Source organism: Triturus cristatus, chromosome 11 (assembly GCF_964204655.1).
Source record: "Triturus cristatus chromosome 11, aTriCri1.1, whole genome shotgun sequence".
Lineage (NCBI taxonomy): Eukaryota > Metazoa > Chordata > Amphibia > Caudata > Salamandridae > Triturus > Triturus cristatus.
The window spans coordinates 290,931,245-290,957,027 of NC_140594.1; the positions used below are offsets into that span (position 1 = coordinate 290,931,245).

Sequence of the window (25,783 nt, forward strand, 5' to 3'; positions counted from 1 at the left end):
GTCGGTGGAGGTCTTTTCAGGCGGAGCCGGGAGGCCGTCCAGCCAGTCAGACGCTATCTCCGGCAAGTCAAAGAAGCGGGTCCTCCCCTCAAACTCAACTCTCAGGCGCGCTGGGAAGAGCATGGCGTATTTGAGACTCCTTTCTCTCAATCTGCGCTTGACATCCAGGAAGTAGCGTCGTCTCATCTGTACTGCCCGGGTGAAGTCGGGGAAAAAGGTGATCTCCGCATTTTCTAGGCGGATCGGGGGAGCGACCCTTGCTGCTTGTAGGATTGTGTCCCTATCTCTATAGTTGAGCAGCCGGGCCAATATCGGACGAGGGGGGGCCCCCGGCTTCGGCCGACCCCCAGGTACCCTATGGGCCCTCTCAATAACAAAAAGCTTAGATAGGCCCTTTGGCTGCAGCTTTGTAGTGATAAGGCCTTCGATGAATAGATCGACAGCAGGACCCTCCGATTTCTCCGGCACGCCAAGAACGCAGATGTTATGGCGTCTCAGGCGCCCCTCATAGTCGTCCAGCTTGTCCTCCGTCACCCTTCGGAATTTTTGTAGCTCTCCCATGTCCAATTGAAGTTGCGAGGTGTCCTCCACAAGGCTGGCTGTGGTAGTCTCCAACTGTTTGACCTTTTCTCTATACTTTGTTAGGTCAGCCCTGATCAATGTTACTTCCGAGGAGAGGGTGTCGATAGATGTGCGCACCCCGATAATAGCTGCCATTAGATCCTTCATTGTGGGTTCAGTAGGTTCCTGCTCAGCACCGCCCTGTGGCCTATCGCTTGCACCCTTTCGTTCGGCCATGTCCGCCTTCGGGCAGGTATAGCGGTCAAGTCTACTCTGCTGGGACGTGCGGGTGCCCTTTACATTGGACATGGCGAGACTGTTCTTGTTTCCCGGGAAAGCAACCCAGTCTATGCCCCGAACGGGGCGCCAGAGACCCCACCCCCCCCACCCACTCACCAACGAGAGTCAGCAGGCAAGTGCCAAATCGGAAGGAGCACTCAAGCAGGCTGGTGGTTATTAGAGCATAGGCCACAACCCATGCACCGATTACTGCGGTCTATAAGTGCTGCAAAGGCCCCCTCAGGAATCTAGCGTTTGCCCCCTCCGATGTGTAGAGTCGATGTAACCTCCGAGCAAAGGGGGAGGAGAGGGATGGGGGCACACATCGCAAGGCACCACCAGTCGACAGCGTCAGCAGCTGGAGGGGAAGTTGGCATCCGACATCCCAACCGGCAGTCCGTTCCATCCAACCCACCCCTTGGCCCTCCTCAGCCCGGCTCGGGGCGACACTCCGCTATACTTTGTGCCAAGGGGAATCCCAGGACCGCGCAAAATGGCACAGGGGTCTCCAAGCGCGCCCCCAGCAAGGCGGCACTACCTCCTCCCCCGGAGCAGTCCGGTGGAGATCGCCACATTCCAGGGATCGACCCTCGGCAGGCTCGGCCACTGCAAGACTCCGCTCGCCCCCCCGGGCGACACAGAGAAAGTCTCCTCACAGCTGCCACTTAAGTCAGGCGGGGGCGCCCCTCAGCAAGCGCAAGCTCCGCTCACCTCTCCGCTGTGCAGCTCCACAATACGAGGGCCACCCAGGGTACCAGCTCCGCGGAGGGGGCCCAGCCCCGGCACCCCCAAGGCAGTGTGCAGGTGTCCGGTGCAAGGTTAAGGCACTGGGCAGAAGGTTCTCAGCAGTTGTAGAGGTGGAGGGTAAAGGCACGCTCCACTTCCGATGTTCTCCGCTTCCCTGGGCCAGAGGGGGGAGGGGCCGCCCGCCCACTCGATGCTCAAATCGGCCAGTCCACTAATCGAGGTCCCGGCTTTCAAGGGCTGAAGGCCGCCGGCGCCGGCACGCCTCTCTTCAATCTCGGTCGGCCGATTTTTACCGGAGTTGCAGCCACGAGCTCCGCTTCAGCTCCGGTTTCTATTTCGGGCACCAGGAAGATCGGATGTATGAGTCGGATAGACGTGGGGGAAAGGGGGCCTCGGAGAGACGCTAGGCAGCGGCCATATTGTCTCGCCGCGAGACCACGCCCGGGCCTTTTGCATTTTGGTGTGTTGCAAAGAGGTCTATTTGTGGAGTCCCCCATTTGTGGAATAACTTCTGGATTTCCTGTAGGTTGATCTCCCATTCGTGGGATGCTGACGTCTGTCTGCTGAGCCAGTCTGACAGTCTGCCTCTACATTGTCCTTCCCTTGTAGATGCATTGCTAACATGTCTATTTTTTTCCTGGGGATTGCCCATCTCGATATTTCCTGCGCTAGCCGGGAGAGTGTCCCTCCTTGCTTGTTGATGTAGAACATGGTAGTTGTGTTGTCTGTTTGTATCAGTACTCTGTTCTCGTACAGCAGTTTCTGAAAGGCCTTTAAGGCTAGGAACACGGTCTTGAGTTCTAGGCAGTTGATGTGCTTTATTGCATCCCGATGTCCCCACAACCCCCTTACTTTGAGGTTGTTTGTGTGCGCTCCCCACCCCTTCTGGGAGGCGTCTGTTGTAATGGTTACAGTTGGAGTTGGTTGTGTGAATGATCTCCCCTGGGCTAAGTTCTTCTGGTTCCACCACGCTATGTCTTACTGTACTGTTTGTGTGACAACCACTAGATTCTCCCAACTCCGTGTCGCTTGTGACCATTGCTGCTGGATCCATTCTTGGAATTGCCTCATGTGTAGGCGAATATTTGGTACCAAATGTATGCATGATGCCATCATCCCCATCAGTTTGCTCACAGTCCTCACTGTCAGAGCTTGCCCCTTGCGGTAAAGACGCGTCTCCTTGCATATAGCCAGAGTCCTCTTTGCACATGGAATCACCGTGCATTGTATGGTGTTGATTTCTGCTCCCAAGAACCTCTTCAGTTCTGGTTCTATTGACGTCTTCTCCCAATGGATCGAAAACCCCAGTTGGGCCAGCGTCTGTATCACTATCTCTATGTGCTCCCTGCACCTGTGGTATGAGCTTGCTTTACCAGCCAGTCGTCGAGGTATTGGTATACATGTATCCCCTTCCTCCTTAAGTGTGCTGCTACTGCCGCCAGACATTTTGTGAAGACTCTCGGTGCTGATTTTAGTCCGAAAGCTAGCACTGTGAACTGGTAGTGATTTGTGCCTATTGTAAACCAGAGGAGGTGTTTGTGTTTGCTGTTGATGGGGATGTGCAAGTAGGTGTCCTTTAAGTCTATAGTTGCCATGTAGTCTCCTCTTTGTAGTTGAGGTACGACCTCTTGGATGGAGGTCATCTTGAACTTTTGAGTCTTTATGAACCTGTTTAGGAATCTGAGGTCTAGAATTGGACGTAATGTTCCGTCTACCTTTGGTATGAGGAAGTAGGTTGAGTATACCTCTTTGTTCCTTTGTTTTTGTGGCACCATTTCTATGGCTCTTTTCTTTAGCAGTTCTCTTGCTTCCTCCCTCAAGTGTGTCAGCTCTTTTGTTGTGCGCACTCTGACCTTTGGCCTTCTGTTTTGCGGTGGCCTTTCCAGGTCTATACAGTACCCATATTGTATGAGGTTTAATATCAATTTGTCTGATGTTATTTTCCTCCACTCCTGGAGGAAGTGTCTTAATCTGACTCCTACCAGTGATGTGTGTTGGAGGAGCTGTTTAAGTTTTTGATTTTTTGCTGGTTTTTGTCTTGTCTCTTTCTGCACTTCCTGAGGTCTCATCCAGGAGTGCGTTGTTTCTGCTGGTGAGTCACTTTCCTGTGGGAGGCTGACTTCTCCTCTGGCAGTTACCCCTTCCTCGGCCGCGCCCTCGAAAGGATTGTCCTCGGGGCTGGTACTGCCACTTTTGCTGCTGCTGTCCCTGCTGCTGTCCCTGGTTGCCCCCTTGATAACTTTGCTGGGTGGTTTGGTGTGTTGCCCCAGGCTGATGATTTCCTCTGCCTGTTGGTCTCCTGGAAGGTGTTCCTCTTCTCATACCTCGGAACTGCAGCGCCCCCATAGATCTAGCTGTTTCGTTATCTTTCTTCAACTGGTTCAACTTTTCATCCACTGGTGCTCCAAACAGTTGTTCCCCGTTGAAGGGTGTGTTGAGGATGTTGTTTTGGACCTCATTCTTGAACCCTGAAATTCTTAACCAGGCATGTCTCCTTTCAGTGATCCCCAGCATCATCTGCCTGCTCGATGTCTCTGCTGCGTCCAGGGCTGACTTTAAACATGTATTAGCCATGTTCTTCCCCTCTTCTAACAGATGGCTTGCTCTTCTCTGGTATTGTTCTGGTAAGTGCATGAGGAGTTCTCCCACTTCTTCCCAGTGCTGGTATGCGTGTCTGTTGATGAGCGCATTGGAGTTGGCGATGCGCCATTGTATGGCTGCACTCCTTTCCATCTTCCTACCCATCATGTCCATCCTCTTGCTTTCTTTGTCTGGTGGAGGGCCAGAGTTTGTGGGTATACTTGCTCTTTTCCAAGCTGTGGATGTAATTATGGAGTCGGCTTGACCCTCTGATGTACATGGGGTCCTTCAAAGAATGTTTATATTTTTTCTCTGCTCGTGGAGTCACAGCTCTACACATGGCAGGCTCTTTGAATGCCTCCTTCCCCTGGTCCAACACACTTGGGAGCATGGGCAGTATCTGGCTTTTAGTCTGTGAAGGTAGCAAGGTCTCCAAGAGGAACAAAGACTGGGGTTTCTCCTTCTCTAAATGCACTCCATACGTCTCAGCCGCCCTTTTGATGACTTGATTGCCACCGGACGACATAGGGATCTACAAAGGCCTCGACGGATATGAATCTACGCCCTCTTCTGGTGATTCAGCGTCAAGATCTTCCCACGGCAAGTCGTGAGCCTCCGAAGAAGTCGACTCTTAGTAAGTCTCATCTTCTTCCCCTTCGCCTGTCCCGTAGTACAGGTCCTCTTCCTGTTCCTCTCCAGGTTCAGGTGTGTTCGACGCTTCGAATTTCTCAACGCCCTTTTCTGTTTCGGGCGTAGTCTTCGACAGTATGCTGTAGAATTTTAGCTTTTCGTCGAAGTCTTTCTTGCGTTGCAAGATGTTAGCCATTTCGGCATCGAGGCTCTTTCTTTTCTTCTCAATCTCTGCCGCGTGATCGGCTTCGATGGCCTCGACCTTCCTCTTCGCGGTTGTCGAAGTCGAAACCTGTCTCGGGCCTTCACCTTTCGACGTCGAAGCCTCTTTTTCGTGGCTGCTCTTCGGCGCCTTTCCCTTGTCTTGGGATTTCGCCATCTGGGGGTCCTTCTCAGAGGATCCGACTGTCTGTTTGTCCCTGGATGCAGTAGTCGACGTCGAGTGCTGCGACGGCCCTGCTCCTTTCGAGGACTTTGGCTCGCCTTTGCGAGTATCAGTGGAGAGTTTAGGGTTCGACGACTCTTACCTCCTTCGATGTTTTCTTTTCGACCTCGACGACCACGACGTCTTCTGGTCCTTCTGCTATGCGGTCTTCCTCTTCGCTGGAGAGTCCCAACTCTCGTAGCGAAGGGGGCGTCCCCTGCCCCTGCATGTTGTAGTTTGCTCTTCTCTGTCTCTGAGAGTCTTCGGGGTGAACGCTGCACAGGCGTTGCAGTCCTCGCTACGATGGTCGAGCGGCAAGCAGAGATTGCAAACCGGGTGTTGGTCCTTTTGCGCGTACTTGTGGTGGCAGTTTGCGCAGAATTTGAATGGAGTCTTGTCCATCACCGCGCCCAGGGAGCCCCCTGTATGCGCATTCTCCTTCGAAAAACGTTGAATTCTTCGAAGTTCTCTGAACTGTAGTCGAGTTTCTTCTTACTTGGTCTCCGGTGTCTTCCCCGGTGATATATTCCAATCTTTCGTCGATTTTTCTCTCCAAAGTTCTTGGAGCTCCTTCCTGTTGATCCAGACCCAATGGCGGAAAAAAGAATTTGAAGATGGCGACCAAAGGTGGGAGCTTCCGGAGGAAGCGCGTCAACGTCACGAAGGACACCAAATGGTGGTATGTCAACGCCCACCTGAGCCACGAAAGAAAAAAAAAAAAGAGAAGAAATACTACAACTCCGGACCCAACCACTAGATGGCGGAATAATGCACAGCATAGTAAATCCAGAAAGATTCCCGCTGCAAAACTATGGTTTACAGAACTGGTGGTAAAAAAGGTTAGACTGTAAGAACATTTTCAGAGGCCTGCAAAGCTGAAAATTATCTTACCATGCCAGACTTAAGATCGAGAATCAATGTCAGAAGAAGAAAAAAGGCAAAACAGGATACTAGCATGGGCAACATAATATTTATCGGGGTGGGTGATTAATTTTCTATGCAACTTTTAAGCACCAAGTTATGATTCAACAAGCTAATTGGACCCACATCCAGAATTCTTTACATACCAGGAGGCCCAGCTATTTTACCAGAATCTGCTACAGGCCTAAAGGTCCGCTTTCAATATTTATGTCATCTGGGACTCAACGCTGCTAATGTCACCAATAGGGCTCACAATCCTACTGCTTTCAATTGCCAACACCTCTTTCACAGCCTGTACCATTACTGGGTCCTCTTCGCACTTAAAACATCCCCTCTTTTTCAAATGATCAAACAAGGCACCACCCTGCTGCCATGCTCTCTCCTTGAGTCAGCATCTGCAATTCTACTAATGTTGGCAGTAACATAACAAAATATTTGTTGCCTCAATAGACTGCATTCCATATATTTAATTGTTGTGTACTTAACCTGCTCAGTTGCCCACTAAAGACCAAAAGCTTACCCTTTTCGGAAGAAGCTCTTCCTGTGCCAAGAAACCAGGTTTGTGTACATTTGCATCATAATCTCCAAACTGGAAGAAAAATAGCAAAGTGGTGAGTCAGGAGGGTATGGATGAGGAAGAAAAAAAGATTATTATTATAAACAGGAAATGTTTGCATCTCTTGCAGTTTCAAATGCAACGCGCCACACAGTAAAGGTTCAGGCTCATTCTGCATCTACATTGATACATCTCAAAACAGTGACTGATATTTTGGAAGTAGAAGAAGAGGGAATATCACAGGAAGGGAAGACCGGGGTTACAGGCAAAATTATGACACCTCTCTGGCTCAACAATCATGGGTAGATTCCTAAATGATGTAAAAATGCAGTGCCATTTGCAAAAACAACAATTGATGGACAGAATGCAGAAGAATGTCATACATTCACCCCAGTACAGAGATCTGGGCCTAAATCCATCGTTTTTTTGCTCACCATGCCATTCCAGTTTGAACCCAGCCATATGCAAATCAGTCTTGACCCTGTGCCTCATGGGAACAGTCCAGCCCGAACTGCCAAGCCCGGTCCTCCCTGGACTGGAACCATGTATCCTAGGACCGGTTTCGGGGTTTCACCCCTCTTCAGCCAGGATAGCTTGATTCCAGTGGCATGGAGAGCACGGGACTGACGTCTGAGCATACCCGTCCCGCTCTGGGTGACAATTGCAAAAACAACAATTGATGGACAGAATGCAGAACAATGTCATACATTCACCCCAGTACAGAGATCTGGGCCTAAATCCATCGTTTTTTTGCTCACCATACCATTCCAGTTTGAACCCAGCCATATGCAAATCAGTCTTGACCCTGTGCCTCATGGGAACAGTCCAGCCCGAACTGCCAAGCCAGGTCCTTCCTGGACTGGAACCAAGCATCCTAGGACCGGTTTCAGGGTTTCACCCCTCTTCAGCCAGGATGCAGTGCCATTACATGGCATTTGCAATGAATACAGATACTAAATCACAGGGCTGCTTCGCAGAAAGGAGTTCTTGAACACAATACATCGAAAGCAGATAATACCTAAAGGAGATATTTAGGCCAAATCTACTTTGCAGTTGTCTAGCAGAATACATTCACACACATGTAGAACCATGGAGGCAGACTTGGGAAGGAACTTGTATGAGGTATGTGTACAAGTATGAGCTGAGGCAGACAAAGTCCGGCACGTAGAGAGAAGAAGGGGCTTCTGTGGAAAGAGAAATAAGGCGATTGCTAACTGATTAATTGCTTGAGAAATCAAATACACAGGGAAGGGAGAGGAGAACAGAAAGTTAACAAATAATGTGGACAGGAATGACAAGATATGCAAAGGGGAGTTAGGATAGATAGGTTGTGTGTGTTTGAGAACTGGATAAAAAAAGAGGAAACAACGCGGAGAGTCAGCAAGGATGGTGGTAGGAAGCAGAAATAGTACATTTGACATGCAGGTGAAGAAAAAGGGGGAAATGTGACATGAAATGAAAGAGAAACCGAGGACAGAAATGAAAAGAGGAAAAAGGGGCACTGGAGAGGGTGCATGTAAGCAGCATTAGAAATCGAAACCCAGGAAGGTCAGAGTGGCACAGGCTGACCGAGTACTGCAAACAGCAGAAAACATATTGTGACTCATAACTGGGTTCTAATAAATGACGGCATTCTAATCATATCCGTGAGAAAGTGCCTCTTTTGACATGGTTAGCCCCCCATTTTTTGCCTGGACATTGATGTGGTTTCGATTGTAGTGCATAGGGTCCCTGCCAATCAGGTCCCCTGTGCCAGTGTTTTTTCCCTAAATACTATTCCACAATTGGCCCTTCAGACCCCCTGTAAAGTCACCAGTAAAAGGTACCTGGGTAACAAGGGCATGGGACTGAAGATGGTCCCCTAGGGGCCCCTCACCTAGGCCATGCAGACTACCACTGCAGGATGCCGGGCCTGGTGCAGACAAAATGACAAAGTCAACATGGCACACTACCTGTGTGCCATGCCAGCTAGCACTGCCTAAGATATAAGTAAGTCACCCCTCTAGCAGGCCTTACCGGCCCTAAGGCAGGGTGCACTATATCCCATGTATGGTCATATCTGCAGGAACAGATATGCCCCTACAATATTGGGGTATATTCCTTAATATTGTAAGTGCCAGTGAAGTCATAGAGAGTGCATGGGCTGGAAACTGGACAACTAGTGTTCTACAGCAACATGATGGCTTCACTGAACACAGGAGTGTTTGGTACCAAACTACTCCTCGCAATAAACCCACACTGATGCCAGTGGGATTTATTGTAACATGTACACAGACGGCCAATCAGTGGTGCCCCTTGAAGACGTACTGACCTTGCTGTGAGCACTAACTGGCTTTAGGCAGCCTCCCACACACAGACATGTTTCTGGACCCATGGGTGGAGAGCCAAGGCACATTCTGGGCAGAGGTGTCACACCTCCTCCCCCAGATGGGCCAATGCTTGAAGGGGAAGCTTCAAAGGCCGGCAGCCTTTGTAATGCGACCCCCAGCCTCTGATGCCAGCAGCAGATGGCAGCCCCCGGTTTGCAACCCCACTTTGGGTGGGAAAACCGTCAGGAAGACTAGGAGATTGTAACGCCCTGAACGTCTCAGGATCGTTTAACAGACACGATAATGAGAACGCAACCACTTGTGAAGGTTTAGTTATTTTAATGAAGGCAAAAATAATACAAGGAATAAACAAAGGTTATAGTCACTGGAATCCTCCAGGCTAAGTACGTTACCAGCCCACAGCACGGATGGTCCTAACCGTCCTCTGCATATACGCCGATCCCGGCGTATGCCAACAGAGGGCAGAAATGAAATGGCCGACAATGCCAATCGGTAGGCTGTGAGGGGCACGAAGAGTGTTGGGGAGAATCGAGGAGTTAGGGAAACACCCAGCCGGGGTCTCTACCTGAAGGGAGCAGCCGCTCAACCTCTTCCTCAGACTGCACCGGGACGCGGAGTCACCTCCTGGTGATGCGTCACCGATACCCCAATCACAAGCAAAGAAGACTGAACCGAGAGCAGCCGCTCGATCGATCCCGTGGACTTCCGAGTCTGTAACGCGGCAAACACCTCCTGGTGTGCGTTACAGCTGGCAGTCCCTGTACCTCTGGTCGGGCTGGGAGTTACGACTCCAACCAGCAAAAAGCGCCACTGCGCTTTGACTCAGCCGAGTCAAAAAGCGAAGCTCAATGGTTATCCGGTAGAGCTTCCGGGTCCTTCACAGGTGACGATGGGGCAAGACACGGCCCAGGGAGTAACGACTCGACCTACCTCCGTTCTTGCCTTACTGGAGCACCACTCCGGAACACTGCTCTTCACTAAGCAGGTACGTCGGTGTAAACACAATATCCGACAGCGTTGTACCTCCCGCTTCCTCCCTTTATAGGGCGTGTTTTTCCTTGAGTTATGTAACAGCTCTCCTGTTTACATAAGGGCGTGTTTTCCTTGAGTTATGTAACAGCTCTCCTGTTTACATAAGGGCGTGTTTTCCTTGAGTTATGTAACAGCTCTCCTGTTTACATAACCTCTCAACCGCTAAGCATCCTGGGAGATGTAGTCCGTTTTCGCTGGTTACCGTTTTCCTCCCCTCGCATGACAGGAATTCTTGACAGTACATCCTCCCTCTCAGCGGCTCCCCACGGGTCCAGCGCTGGCAGGAAAACGCCGATGGAACAAGGAGACCAAGCGCGGAGCATGAACCCCTTCAGCCGGTTCCCATGACTGCTCCTCCGGGCCATAGCCTTTCCACGCAACCAGGTACCACAGCTTCCCCCTGCGCCATTTGGACGCCCGTATGCCCGACACTTCATACTCCACCTCCGACTCCACGCATACCGGCCTTGGTGTCCCAGACGGCTTGGAGGGTGCTGGTTTGAGCAATGATACATGAAAGACAGGGTGTATCCGCAATGACTGGGGCAAGCACACCTTCACGTTCACGGGACCCATACACTTGGTAATTCGATAGGGGCCCATGTACTTGGGATGGAACACACTGTTCTTTGAAACCTCATGTTTCTTGTGGATATCCAGACGTAGTCTCCAGTGCGGTACAGTGGCCCGGGCCTTCTCTTCCTGTCTGCCGCAGCCTTGTATCTTCTCTTGGCCTCTATTAGGACAGCCCTTGAGCGCATCAACGTGTCATTTATGTGTGCCACCCTGTCCGCTGTGGCGGGAATCCTGTCCTCTCTGAACGGATGTAGAAATGGCAAGAACCTGGGATGTTGGCCATAGTTGCTATAGAACGGAGATGACTGTGTGGAGCTGTGAGTGGCGTTGTTATAGGCTATCTCTGCAACCCATAGCAAGTCCACCCATTCTTCCCTGCCCTGGTCCACAAAACATCGCAGATACTGTTTGAGCGTTTGGTTCAGGCGCTCGGTTTGGCCGTCCGTTTGAGGGTGGTAGCTGGTGGACAGGGCGGTCTTAACATGCAGCGCAGTGCACCAAGTCTTCCAGAATTGCGCAGTAAACTGCGACCCCCGGTCCGACACGATCACCCCAGGTAATCCATGCAGTCGTACCACATTCTTTAGGAGTAGTGACGCCAATTCCCCGGCCGTAGGGACTCTCTTGCAGGGGATGAAGTGCCCCATTTTCGTCAAGTAATCCACCACCACCAGTATTGCCGTCATCCCCTGGTCTACCGGTAGGCCCACCACGAAGTCCAGTGATATGCTATCCCATGGTCTATCCGGGGTCGGAAGTGGATGTAAGAGCCCTTGGGTTCGGCCATGGTCGGCCTTCATGGTAGCACACGTAGGACACTCCTGTCCCCACCTCCTGACATCCACTCTCATGGTTGGCCACCAGAAATGCCGTCCCATGCTAGCCACTGTTTTTTCAAAGCCCAAATGACCTGCGCATGGAGAGTCATGGCACCAGATGAATGCTTGTTTCCTTAGCCTAGGCGTGGGTATCAATAGGCACCTGCCCTTCAGGGGTATCCCGTCCTTCAGCTGCCATTCTCTGTGACTGAGGAGCCACCTCCGCCATGCGAATGACCTGATCCCTCTCTTTATTCCCCTCAGGAAAGTATCCGGTTGGATAACCCCCAATACCATCCTCGGGTAAATGATGGAATGCTCGGTCGCAGGCAATGGTTCCTTAACTGCAGATTGACGGGACAGGGCGTCCGCCTTCCGGTTTTCCGTCCCCGGCCGATATGTGATGCGGAAGTTGAACCCCGCAAAGAAGATCATCCACCGCAGCTGTCTGGGAGAAAGGTGTCTTGTGGCCGTCATGAACTGTAGGTTCCGATGGTCCGTGTACACCGATACCACATGTCTTGCCCCCATCAACCAATGCCTCCATTCGGTGAAGGCGTCCTTGATTGCGAGAAGCTCCTTCTCCGCAATATGGTAGTTGCGTTCGGCGTCGTTGAGTTTGCGGGACATGTACGCAACGGGATGAAGCACCCCTGTGTCGTGGTTGCGTTGGGACAAGATAGCCCCCAGCGCCACATCCGATGCGTCCGCTTCCACCACGTAGGGGAGATCCGGATCGGGGTGAGCCAACACCGGCGCCTTACCAAAGGCGCTTTTCAGGGCCTCAAAGGCTTTGTTCGCTTCAGGGGACCAGACAAACTCCTTGGACTTCCTCAGTAGCTGTGTGATTGGGGCCACCAATCCTGAAAATCCATCTATAAACCGCCTGTAAAAGTTGGCGAAGCCAATGAAACTTTGGACGTCCTTCACGCTTTGGGGCACCGGCCATTCTTTCACCGCCTTGATCTTTCGTTCTGCCATCTCCTGTCCCTCTGGACTCAGCATCACTCCGAGGAATTCCACGGATGTGACGTGGAAGTCACACTTGCTGAGTTTACAAAACAGCATGTTTTCCCTCAGCTTTTGGAGCACAGCTTTGACGTGGTGTACGTGCTCCTCCACACTGGACGAATAGATGAGGATGTCGTCGATATATACGACCACGTAGATATCCAACTCCTCTCTGAATACCTCATTCAAAAAGTACTGAAAGGCTGCCGGGGCGTTGCACAGACCGAACGGCATGACGAGGTACTCAAAAAGGCCGAACCTGGTCTTAAAGGCGGTCTTCCACTCGTCTCCGTCCCTCATGCGCACCAGATGGTATGCCCCTTTCAAATCCAACTTGGTGTAGATACGAGCTTTCTTGACCTGTTCCAGAAGTACATTGATGAGAGGCAAGGGGTACCGATTCTTTACGGTTATCGCATTCAATGCCCTAAAGTCCACACAGGCTCTCAGCTCCCCATTAGCCTTCGGGATGAAGAAGAGTGGCGAGGCGGCCGGAGACTTGGACGGGCGGATGAATCCTAGCTTGAGGAGTTTATCCAGGTACCCCCGGAGATGCACGTTTTCAGGCTCCGTCAGGGCATACAGCCTGCCGCTGGGAACGCTGGCCCCTGGCACCAGGTCGATCTGGCAGTCAAACTGTCTATGTGGTGGTAGCACTTCCGCCTTCACCTCATCAAATACATCCTCAAAACTGTGATAAGCCTGGGGGAGAGCCACATCTTTTTCTGCCGCTGTAGCCACCGTCTGACTCCCGCTCTCATCTGCGTCAAGGGATTCCGTTCTTATTCCACAATGCAGGATGCAATACGGTGACGTCAGTTCGATGCGATGTGTTGGCCAATCCACAGAGGGGTTGTGTTTCTGTAGCCACGGCAATCCCAATATGACGCCATATTGGGGCGCTCGGATGATGTTAAAATCGATTTGTTCCAAATGGTTCCTCCCACATCTCATCGGAAGGACCCCCGTGTGCTGCCCGATGGGCCCCGTCACCAATCGCCTTCCGTCTACAGCATAGACGTCTTCGGGTACAGCTTTGGGAAGAAGCACTAGCCCTAGCCTGCATGCCTCGTTGTGGTCCATAAACATGCCAGTGGCCCCTGAATCCACCATGGCCACAACGGGTATCCACTGGTCATGCACTCCACGTGCACCGTGAGAAACAGTTGTCGTTGTCCCTTAGTGACCGAGTTGGAAAGTGAAGGGATGGATGAGTGACTCCGAGATGCCCCTTCTTTGGTCTGGGAGTCCTCTAGTTTTCCGCCGGTATGTCCACCACGGCTGTTACCGACCGGTTGGCCCGATAACGTGACGTCTTCGGTTTGGCAGGGCATTCACGTACGTAGTGGCCTTTTTTGCCACAATATAGGCACAATCCTTGTTTACGGCGTGACTCTTTCTCCGTGGCTGTGAGGCTCGCTCGTATTGCGCCGATGTCCATGGGTTCTCCCTTGGATGCGGTGGAAGTTTCAGGACTTCCCACTGTCACATAGGATGGAAGGGATTTTCCTTTTCTCCCATGATCCCCCTTTCTTTCACATAGCCTATGTTCCAGCCGTAATACCAGGTTGATAAGGCCCTCACATGTCTTGGGTTGTGGGTCAATATGAGCCACGGCGTCCTTGAGCTCATCGCACAGCCCGTGATGGAAGAGCGCCGTCTGTTTAGCAACAGGCCACGTGGTTTCCGCAACCAGCCTTCGGAACGCGTTGAGATACTGCACCAGGTCGTTGGATCCCTGTCTCAACTCAAGCATTTCACGGTCCGCCGTGTACGAGTCAGCCCTTCTGTCGAAGACTTTCAGGAATTCCTCGCGAAAAGCACCCCAATCACATAAGATGGGGTCGTCCCTGCTCACCAGAGGTACGGCCCATTGTGCCGCGTTTCCAGCCAAATAGGATATAAGGAAAGCCACACGAGCCTGACTCGTGGGGAACGCCCTTGGTTTGCACGATAAATGTAGCGCCACTTGTGTGAGGAATACCTGCACTGTGTTAGGATCCCCACTGTACCTCTCTGGTGTTGCCAAGGGGACGGCTACCGGCATTTCCACTACTACCGCAGGGGTCTGGTTCGTGAGGGAGGTGCTGGGCGTGAGCGGGTCCAATTGGATAGCATCCAGTCTGGCTTTTACATCGGCTGTTTCTTGCCTGGAGGCAGCCAATTCAATTTGCACGGTCGCTAAAGCAGCCAGCACATCATCAAGTGTTGCCATGTCTGTTATCGACCGGGAGACAGTTAGTGTTATTAAGGTCGGATATTTTGTAACGCCCTGAACGTCTCAGGATCGTTTAACAGACACGATAATGAGAACGCAACCACTTGTGAAGGTTTAGTTATTTTAATGAAGGCAAAAATAATACAAGGAATAAACAAAGGTTATAGTCACTGGAATCCTCCAGGCTAAGTACGTTACCAGCCCACAGCACGGATGGTCCTAACCGTCCTCTGCATATACGCCGATCCCGGCGTATGCCAACAGAGGGCAGAAATGAAATGGCCGACAATGCCAATCGGTAGGCTGTGAGGGGCACGAAGAGTGTTGGGGAGAATCGAGGAGTCAGGGAAACACCCAGCCGGGGTCTCTACCTGATGGGAGCAGCCGCTCAACCTCTTCCTCAGACTGCACCGGGACGTGGTGTCACCTCCTGGTGATGAGTCACCGATACCCCAATCACAAGCAACGAAGACTGAACCGAGAGCAGCCGCTCGATCGATCCTGTGGACTTCCGAGTCTGTAACGCGGCAAACACCTCCTGGTGTGCGTTACAGCTGGCAGTCCCTGTATCTCTGGTCGGGCTGGGAGTTACGACTCCAACCAGCAAAAGCGCCACTGCGCTTTGACTCAGCCGAGTCAAAAAGCGAAGCTCAATGGTTATCCGGTAGAGCTTCCGGGTCCTTCACAGGTGACGATGGGGCAAGACACGGCCCAGGGAGTAACGACTCGACCTACCTCCGTTCTTGCCTTACTGGAGCACCACTCCGGAACACTGCTTCTTCACTAAGCAGGTACGTCGGTGTAAACACAATATCTGACAGCGTTGTACCTCCCGGTTCCTCCCTTTATAGGGCGTGTTTTCCTTGAGTTATGTAACAGCTCTCCTGTTTACATAAGGGCGTGTTTTCCTTGAGTTATGTAACAGCTCTCCTGTTTACATAAGGGCGTGTTTTCCTTGAGTTATGTAACAGCTCTCCTGTTTACATAAGGGCGTGTTTTCCTTGAGTTATGTAACAGCTCTCCTGTTTACATAAGGGCGTGTTTTCCTTGAGTTATGTAACAGCTCTCCTGTTTACATAACCTCTCAACCGCTAAGCATCCTGGGAGATGTAGTCCGTTTTCGCTGGTTACCGTTTTCCTCCCCTCGCATGACAGGAATTCTTGACAGAGATGTGCCCACCTTTGTCAACTCTACCCCTCAGGTGGAGGAGGCGAAGATAAGCGCACTTTTCAGTCCCCTCAATCTTGAAGATGAGGGGACTCCTAATCAGGGCTAGGTCTATGCAACCTCCGACAGGAGGGTAGCATAATAGTGGGTGTAGTCACCCCAGGTAAAGTGCCCATTGGCCCTACCTACTACACCTCTAAAACACCCCCTAAATTTAGCATTTAGGTGACTCCTCCAGACCCAAAAGTTAGTTACCAGCGATCTAAGAAGAAAGACGAAGAAGATGCCGTCGAGCGAAGCCTGAAGACGACTGACTTGGCCCCAGCCTTACCGGCCTGTCTCCAGCTTCTAAAACCCTGCAAAAAGACGACACCTGTCCTGCAGCCAGTGACTTCCAGAAACCTCAGCAAGACTGCCCGAACTTTAAAAAAGATCAGAACTCCTGAGGACAGCGGTTCTGTCCCCAAGAATCCTACACAAAGGACTCTGGTTCCCTGCGGCTCCGCAAGTCCTACCCACTCTGCACCCGACGCCTATGGCCCGTGTCCGCCAACTCAGAACAGGTTCCCCAGAGATCCTGACCTCAAGTTCAGCGTTGGCTGACCCCTCCTGGACTCCACGATGACGCCTGCAGCCTGAATCCAGAGGCTCCCCCTGACCACGACCGGCTCCAGTAAGAAGACTCTGACGTCTAAAGGAACCCCTGCACCTGAAGCCCCTGCGCTTTGGTGGCTGATGCGACAGAGCTGCCAAGACACCCTAAACCTCTACTTACCTCTGCTGTTGCTGGTCTCCCTCCTGCAACCTGTTTGTCAAAAGCAGAATCTTTATTGAAAAGCACTGGGCAACCGATGCTGAATTTGCACCATGCACCAGGCTGCCCCTATGCCACTGGTGGTGTATGTTTGGTGCTGCTTTGTGGCCCCCCTGTGCTTAACATAACCCCCAAACCTTGGCCCCTGTAACCAATTTACTTACCTGCAAGCAGTGTGGCTTTGAGCACACCCGGTCTCTACCGAAATGCATTGGCCAGAACTCCGGTTTTGACTTCCGCACCCGGATGCCCCTGTGCCGCTGGTGGTGCAGTTTTGGTACTCACCTGACCCTTGCCCCTTGCTGACCTTTGGCCCCGAAGATAGGAATTGTAAGAGTTGTACTTACCTGTTAAACCGCATTATTGCTTTCCTTCATAGGATAACATTGAACTGTTCAGAAAGTGCACCAAGGTTCGACTTTTTAAAGTGAAAAGCATTTTTTGTTAAAAACGTACGTACCTTATTGCGAAGATCTAGTTCTTAAAATAAAGTACAAACAAAGCTTATTTTTATAAAATTGGTGTGGATCTCCTTTTTGAGTTGTGTGTCCCAATATCGGTCAATGCTATGCAATAAATGTCTTACACATTACTGGGCTCCCACCTCATTGTGTTGAATGAACGGGGCCATGTAGATAGGGGCCATCCCACTTGCGCGCTTGAACACACACAATTCATTGAACACCCCTACGCACACTATATCTATGGTGGGAAGGGCGCCACACATCTCCTAAAAGCCACACAGATTGTACTAGCAATTTGGAAAAAAGCGGAAAGGCAGATGAAATGGGCAGGTCGGGTAACAAGGGAAACCCCACAATGGATAGGCAACAGACTCGCGAAACTGAGGGGTTTCTGGAAATGGGACCTGCTGGGCATCTCACAATTGAAAGATATAATAGGTCAAGGGAAGCTGGTAACATTCTCGTATCTCCAGAGTGAATATGCCATGGCCAAGTCCCAACATTATAAATATCTACAGCTGACACACGCGTAGCGGGCACAACGTATTGACACAACAGACATCCCGGAATATGCACCACTAGAGTGTCGCCTCCTGATGGGGGAGATAGGCGACAAGGCAGTCTTCTGGACATATAGGACCATCCTCAATAACAAACCAGACTCCCTGCAGAAGTTGAGGACCAAATGGGAGTTAGATATGGGGGAAATAGATGACCTGGACTGGGAAATGGCGCTGATGCACCCTCAAGAGGTGGCCATCAAATCACGACTGAGACTGATTCAACTTAAATATCTACATAGGGCATACTACGATAGGGCGCACCTACATCACATAGGAAGGGCAGAGGAACCCAATTGCTTGCGATGACGAGCAATGGAAGGCACGTTCTTCCACACGGTTTGGGAGTGTTCTCAGATTCAGAGATATTGGGAGACTTTGTTGGAGGAGCTGGGGGCCATTCTGGAGGGGACGATTTCCATGAACCCACAGGTAGTTCTGCTGGGAATGGTCACGGAAGTTGACCTCCCTAGAACAAAAGTAATACTACTTCAGCTAGGGCTGGTGGTGGCGAAGCGTGATCTGGCCAAGACGTGGGGGGCAGTGCTATGCCAAAAGCTGACTGAATAGTGAAAAAACATGGATATGTATATGTTAGGAGTGAAAACGACATTTCAGGCAAGGGGCTGTCCCAAAAAGCTTTGCTGAATATGGAAGCCATGGCTTGAACACTATGGTCTTATGCTTACTGACTCCCACTGATGTCCTGGGATGGGGCGGGGGGGATGGAGGGATGGGCTGGAAGGGAGACTTAAAGACATGCAGCCGCCGTTCTACTGTCTACCACTGTATAAAACCTGCTGCTGAGATATTACGACTGAAACGTCTTCTAACTTGAATTGAGTATTGTTTCTGTACTGTAACTATGAATATGCCAATAAATACATTTAAAAAATGTCTTACACGCCTCTGTGTTAGGCCTAAAGCTGCTCACCCACACTACCACCAATAGAGAACCTTGGGTTTGCCATTGAGCCCTGTACACTTTTGGGGAACCCCTGGACTCTGCACGGTATAACTACCTAGTGGCATACCATATACAGAGCCAGCTTCCTACAACATTCAAAGAACTGCACCCAATGAACGTTATAAACTGTTAATGCCACTTTACCGCTCATACTGGGGAAAGGAGGTACCAGAGGAGAAACTAGAGCTATGACAAGAAATTTCAATGCACAAGGAGATAGTATATGTGCTATACATGAGGAGATGCGGTTTATATCATAGACCCTGGAGTACCCATTTAACAAATGATCCTGAGATAACACACAAGGCTACATCCTGCCTACCTTGGCCTGCACAGCATAGGATGCCAAAAGTACAGAGGCCTCCGGAGGGCAGAAAATCTTCTCATCCAATATCTGCTTCTTCACCTGGTAGAAGCAATGAAAGAACACAAAGGGACAAAGGATAAATGGAGGATCAGAAATGACAAGCGTGAGCTCCAGTTAACAGAGTAGAAAAGTAGGCAAGCAGGGTTTCACAGCAAAGCAAAAGTACAGAAGGATCGAACAAATGGGGGAACATGAATAAAGATGTAAAGCAAGAAAGCAGGTGGAGCAGAGAGTAATTGTAATTTTGAGAAATCAAAGACTAAAACATGGGAAGTGTTGGACAATGAGCAATCTGCAAAGAACTGATAGGAAGAAGAAGCAAATAGATGAGCGGAAGAGAGAAAAAATAGGCTAAAATGAAGAGTTAATTGATGCAGAGATAGGATGAAGGTTCAGAAGAGAAGCAGAGCAACACCAAGTAAGAAGGGAAAGAGAAAGTAAATGGCGACGAGGGACGTGAAAACAGAAATTGGAGAACAGGAACTGATTAGGTCAGAATGACATGTTCTAGTGAGCAGAAGAGAAGGGATAGAACATAGGTATGCAGTAAAAAGTAAAGAAATTAAGGGAAGACTAATAAGGTTTGATCAGAGGGAAGAGAGAAGTGTTTTGTACAAAAAAGGTAGAGGTGAAGTGAATGGAGCAGAGAGTAAGTGAGAGCAAAACAAGAAAAAAAGCAAGGAGAAGATCAAAAGAGTGGGAAGTAGTAAAGGTAAAAACAGAAGGAAGGGAAGTAAGACAGTGGAAAGAGGAAAGCAGGTGACTGATAAAAGAACAGAAGGAAAGAGGTGGAACAAACAGAACTATAGAATACAAGAGAGCAAAGGAGCACGATGGAAGGAAACTGACAGAGACCAAGAAGACAAAAGTTAAAGGGTATGAGGAAGATGATGATGGTAATGGTGTCAGTCACCATATTACAACGCTCTTTACTCAGACAATTCTTACTTTGTTGCACAACAACCATCATGAAGGAATCACCAGATCTTTAGTAATGAGTCACTTGGACTACATTATCTACAGTGGACTACCCAGATAGAGCACAGATAGGTTTCAAACGATACAAAATTCAGCTGGACAGTCCATGCCTCAATTTGTCTCATGGCATTCGGAGGAGTTGAGAATAAAATTAAAAAACACTTTGCACCTTACACAAGGATAACTGCAACCAACGGCCAATACACCTAAAAAAAACTGTCCCTCTTTATATCCCAGCTAGGAATCTACAAACAGCAAATTCACACATTATCGAACTGCAAAGCTTTTAGTGACAGAAATGCAGATCACTAGGAGTGCAGTGCCCACATCCCTGGAACTCTTGCAATCCAGCTTTGAGAGCAGAATCCAATCACCTACGTTTCAGAAAATTGTTCAAAATTGTACTCTTTAAGATGCCATTTGTCTAAACTGGTGAAGCGTTTAAGACCACATCTTATAGAAGCAAATGTGTAAGATCAGATCATGCCCCGCATTCGTTTGGACTATTGCAATCCTAAATTCTCAATCCTGTTGTTGAATGGTACATCATTTTTTTTTAAGTAGTCTTGGAGCAAAGGTTAGTGCTATATGAGGCTACCTAATGAATTGGAAGGGCACCCAGAGCACCACAAAACCAAGATGGCCGCACTGTTTTCAGCTTCCGAGTCCAGAGTGAACCATCTGGCCTAATCCTGCACACGTAAACACAGCGGAAACCGTCATGCATGTCTAGAGCAAACCATGCTGAGCCAAGCACATTGAAAAGTAGCACCCACACTGGAAATCCAGCACCCCAGTTAGATGGAGGCGTACCATTGCTTTTGTTCCGGTTCGACAGCTGTGCTGGGAGTCATTTGAGGCATGTTGCTCGGGAGGGCCACTTAGCTTTGATTTATGTGCCGAGTAGGCAGTAGCCATGACCGGAACATCTGCATGTGGGGGACCCGCAGTGAAACTACTGCCTCGGAACTGGACCGCTCCCCTCATTTGAGGGGTTGGGCGGCCGCGGGGCACATATGGACCTGCGCCCATGGGAGAGCATGGAAGGTGGATAATATCCTGGCGATGGCGGCATGCCGACTGTGCGGAGCGCAAATGTGTTTGCTGCTGGGGGTGTCGGAGCCACATGGGTGAAGACACTGCAGGCTCTGTGCCTTCAGATTTACATGTACGCCAAATATCATGAATGCCTGAGACTTTTCCATTACATTACTATTGCTGAGCCGCTCTGCGCTGCTAATAGCTTCCTGATCTACCACTCAACAAACCGACTCATGCCTGTTCTGTAAGTTCTGCCCTCCAGGCCTGCGTCTATTTCGCTGGCCTGTACCCAGACGCTGGGTTGTGGGTGACCGGACACAGCTGGAGCATTGGGTCTGAAGGCTGGGTGGCAGCTCCAGGGCCCCATACGTTGTGAAAGATAACATGGAGACCTACATCAGTAGTGGAGGCATGACGTGATCAGCGGTCTCTAAATTTGAGCTCACAGGGACAATCTCTTCTTCCCGTCATGTTCCCGTTGTGGCACGAGTGATTGTGGTGGCTGGCTGGTGGAGCATGTATCTCCTGCTGGAGCGATTTCGCTGTGGGTACATGTGCAATGCATAGCAATGTACCCAAGGCTAGTAAGTTAAATGTCACGAGAGGACTGTAGCACTTAACTGAGTCACATTACTGTGACATGGTGAAAACATTACTCTAGGCTACCACTACATCCTGGTTGCGCAGCTTAAACCTCAACTCAACATTGCGAAATAAATCCCTTTGTCTGGTCAAAACCTTCCTTTTTAATAATAGGAATCCACCCCTAGGGAAGGCCTTGGTGACCCAGCATGTCGGGTGCTTAATATTGAAAAGAAGGTTATGTTCCTTTTGTGTCTAACATGACCTGACAGTGAAAACACAAAATTGCCATTTTCACTGTAGCACGGCCATTGGTCTAATTGGCTAACATGGAGTTTCACTAGCCACGGCTCTAAGTGCTAACTGACATTTGAGATCACCAAAGATATTACTGCAAGGTATCAAATTAATCGTTACATTAAACCCAACTCATTTCTGAGATGGAATGTACGGGAACATCTAAAAGAACTGTGACTTTAGACAGTCACCACTTTGTTTCCCAAACCTCCGGTAGCCTTTCTTGACTATCTGCAGCAGTTGTCGCCAGAGACAACATGCTGTCCCACTGCCAGGAACTGTAAAGCACTCCCAAGCACAGGGAACAAAGATATTTGCTAAAGGGACGAGGTATGACTTCCTCCAGCAAGAGGACTACCGGAGGTGGCCACGGATGTCTCAGCTTCAAAAAGGCTACAGCCTCAGTGAAGCAAATGGGAATCACAACTTCGCCTACCCACTCCTTTGTGCAGGCAGACAGACTGGAATCCCCTCTAGAGGGCGGAAAACATGTTGCAGAACCAGTTTGTCAGGAGGAGTGTCTCATTATGCCAGGAACACTCCAGGTGTGTGCCAGGGCTCCTCACAGGGGAATAAGGCTTGTGCCATCTTGCTTTAAGGTACAGAGGGGTAACTCTGGCATTGTTTTTGGGGCCAACCCCACAGAAAAAGACAAAGTAGGAAAAGTAGCCTCATGGTAACTGTTGCCCCATTGGCTAATGAGTTCTTCTCACCCACAAACGAGAAGATGGCATAAATGTGGCACCCGAGACCCACATTCCTCAGATCACAACTGGACTGGAAGAAAACGGAAGGAGAACTGCCTGCTGCTTCCTGAACCCAGCAAAGAGTCTGCACCAAAGATTGGACTGTACATGCTGCATCCAAGGGACCTGCAACTGTGCCTGCTGTTGCTACTCATGGAAAAGAGCTCCACTTGAGCCAGGACAGAATTGACTCTAAGGGATAGGTGGTTAGCTGTTAAGCTTCAGGGACACCAAAAGGAACCTGCACCCGTTGAAAGCCCAGCTGTCCAGAATATTTTCCTGCCACTGGACGACTAAGTGCCTATTGAGTTACCAAGTCTAGACCTTCCCGAGGTGTCCCCAAGTTGTGGGACCCATAGCCGAAGCAGACTCTGGTCGCCCAAGGAAAACCGATGAACCTGCTGTAACCAGGAGACCAGTTGCCCAGTGGCAACTGGACCTGCACTGGACTACCCTGATGTAATGTGGACAATGAGTAATGAGGCCAAAGATGCACCCTGAATTTTGTAGATTGTGGTAAATAATTTAATTACCGGTACTTAATTTGATGCGGAAAATTAATAATAATAGCTCAGTAAAATAAGAGGCAGAATCCGTGGTATTTAGAGATTCGGAACGGGCTTTATTCCTATACAAAGGAACATAATTCGAATTATGGGCCTTCTATTCCATCACCACGAAAGTTCAGGAAGGAAGGGACATACATTATTGACAGGTAATCATTTTTATAGAAGAGGCATTACAGTGAAATAGATGCAGGAGGCGTAACAGTTGATAACAGAGATAAAGACATACATGCTTAACTAAAATGGGTGTAACTAGGCGTAACTAAAGAACGTCATTAGGTATGATGTCACAAATGGGTGGTTCCATGAAAGAATTGCGCAATGTCAGCAAAAATACTTGGCAGAGATGCGCGCGCGGCAGCATGACGTGTGATTGACGTGCAACTAGGGGGAGAATGGGACTTGACATTTAGCTCTACATGTGGAGACAGAAGTCTGGGGTCATGTCAACCTAATCCCAAATCATATCTAATATCCTATGTTTAAAGAACTGTGTTATCCAAAAAGAGAGGTCTCTTAGGATAGAATCTTATTCTATACTGACTATACTGACTGTTAGTGCGTGTACAAGCGTCTAAGTGTCTACACTAGATGCGAGGGGGTAGGAATATTCCATGGTAACAGGGCTATGAATTACTTGCATGAGGGCAGCGAGGCCTGGCCCTGTGCACGGTAGCTGGAGGAATGTTTACCTAAACTACTAGACAGGAATGCATCGGATGAGGGGCGAAGGAGATAATCTCGAAGGTGAAATACAGTTTTTTGGCAAGCGACGGGCTGGATCAGGCACCGTTAGCCGCGCAGGGAGTAAGACAAAGTTCATGGTCACAGATGCAGGCTCAGACTGGAGCTTTCAGAGGCAGAAGGCAGAAAAAGGCTTAATGACAGAATCAGGGCCTACTCGCCTGGACTGTAAAATGGGATAAATGAACCATATAAAACCGGTGGCCTTTCATATTTAGGAATAGAATATCCGGCCCATTCATGGCGGATCTGAAAGAGGACATGTTGACGGTGGACGCACATGTGTTTGCGTCTTCATAACTGGAACTGGAGGGAACATACATGTACTTGTGACTTATACTTGAAACCGTTGGGGTCCAAGATAGGGGACATAACCGACCATAAAAATCCATATTTCCACATTCCCTCCTTGTCCCCTACTTGCCCTTAAGAGATATCAATCTTCATCAATCCATCGATCTGTTCATATAACATCATTTGTTCTTCTTTCTTCTTCCGGGATCTCGAATGAAAACTTGGATGTGGGATACACGAGGTGGCACACAGACCACAAATCGCTGGCCCACATTGTAGACATAAGCAGCAACTGAATAGTATGAGAAAGCCAATACCTAGGAAGGAGAGCATTCTCCATCCCCAGGCTGACAACACGCCCCAGAACCAACCGGACCAAGTCCAGGTGCCTGGACTCTGGTGTATCTGGCTTACAATCTTATGAAGGCGGGTTATGGCTTTATATACTGACGGCGAATTTTCTGGTATGAAAATGCAACAACTTGATCCGATGACCCTACAAGCTCCGCCCCTATCGGCCAGGATGACGTCAAGGACAAGACGATTTTGAAGCACAACAATCCGCATAGCAGACTGTTCTTCTGTTAAATTGCCTAAGGCGGAAATAGTTTCGTTCACTACTGCTTCAAGGGTTCTGGTTAATCTACGTATCAACTTACTATTAGTGACTGTACCTATATAGGGGAAGAAACCTTTATTGAAATCTGTGTATTTTTCCCATGCTGTTTCAGTGTAATCGACGATTGGGAGATCTCTCTGCTGTCTATTGTGTACTAAATGAGTATTTCTATGATAATCAGGAGGAGCTAGGAAAACAGGTGGTAGAAGGAATGCTATGTAACAGGTACCATCCCAATCTAAAGGTAGGCGTATATATGCGGTCTGGCCACATATAAAGTAGGAATGACGAGAAGCTTTAAATGTAGACTTGCCTTGATCACTGAATTTTATCACAGTGGTGCATTTACTATGGCCCATGTGTATGGAGCCATTCTTTCTTATACATAGTTCCCCTTTTACTGGGAATACGGACATGGCGGACAAGATTGGTATAGCTTCAGATTCAACGTTCAGGATCATGAGATTAAGCGTGAAATTACCTAATCCGTATACTTCATTTTCTAGATCAGTTCCTGTTCTTTTGGGAAGTCCCTCCTTGTTAGGGTAGCAGACTTTAAGCAAAACTAAGTTCAGGTTTCCCCATACCCAGTTGTCTTGATAAACTGCGGAATTCGAATCTAGGGAATTAATTAAACTAAACCATGCTCCACAGGAGCCATTGTGTGTGAACGGATACGGAAAGAGAGACAGAATTCCCTTATAGTTCTGATAGGGAGGGAGTCGGCCACATATCCAACAATTTGTGGCATTGCTGGTTTGATGGGAATGATGTAACATACTAATAAAAGTGTTATTGCGCAGAGCAAATCTATAGGACAACTCATGCGGTGGTAATTCACTAAAAGAATGTTCAGCAGTAACATTGTAAACATGTTTAGAAATAGGATAATA

General features: G+C 49.4%; 1 protein-coding gene across 2 annotated transcripts in view; it reads right to left on the reverse strand.

Annotated features, from left to right (window-relative positions):
- Nucleotides 1-25,783, reverse strand: part of NF2 (NF2, moesin-ezrin-radixin like (MERLIN) tumor suppressor) — a 635,344-nt gene that overhangs the window by 516,926 nt on the left and 92,635 nt on the right. For both annotated transcript variants that reach the window (XM_085636353.1, XM_085636354.1), the window contains exons 4-5: nucleotides 18,979-19,062; nucleotides 6,663-6,731 (exon numbers count right to left, since the gene is read on the reverse strand). In XM_085636353.1, the coding sequence (XP_085492479.1) occupies nucleotides 6,663-6,731; nucleotides 18,979-19,062 (153 nt within the window). The remainder of the gene's footprint in view (nucleotides 1-6,662; nucleotides 6,732-18,978; nucleotides 19,063-25,783) is intronic.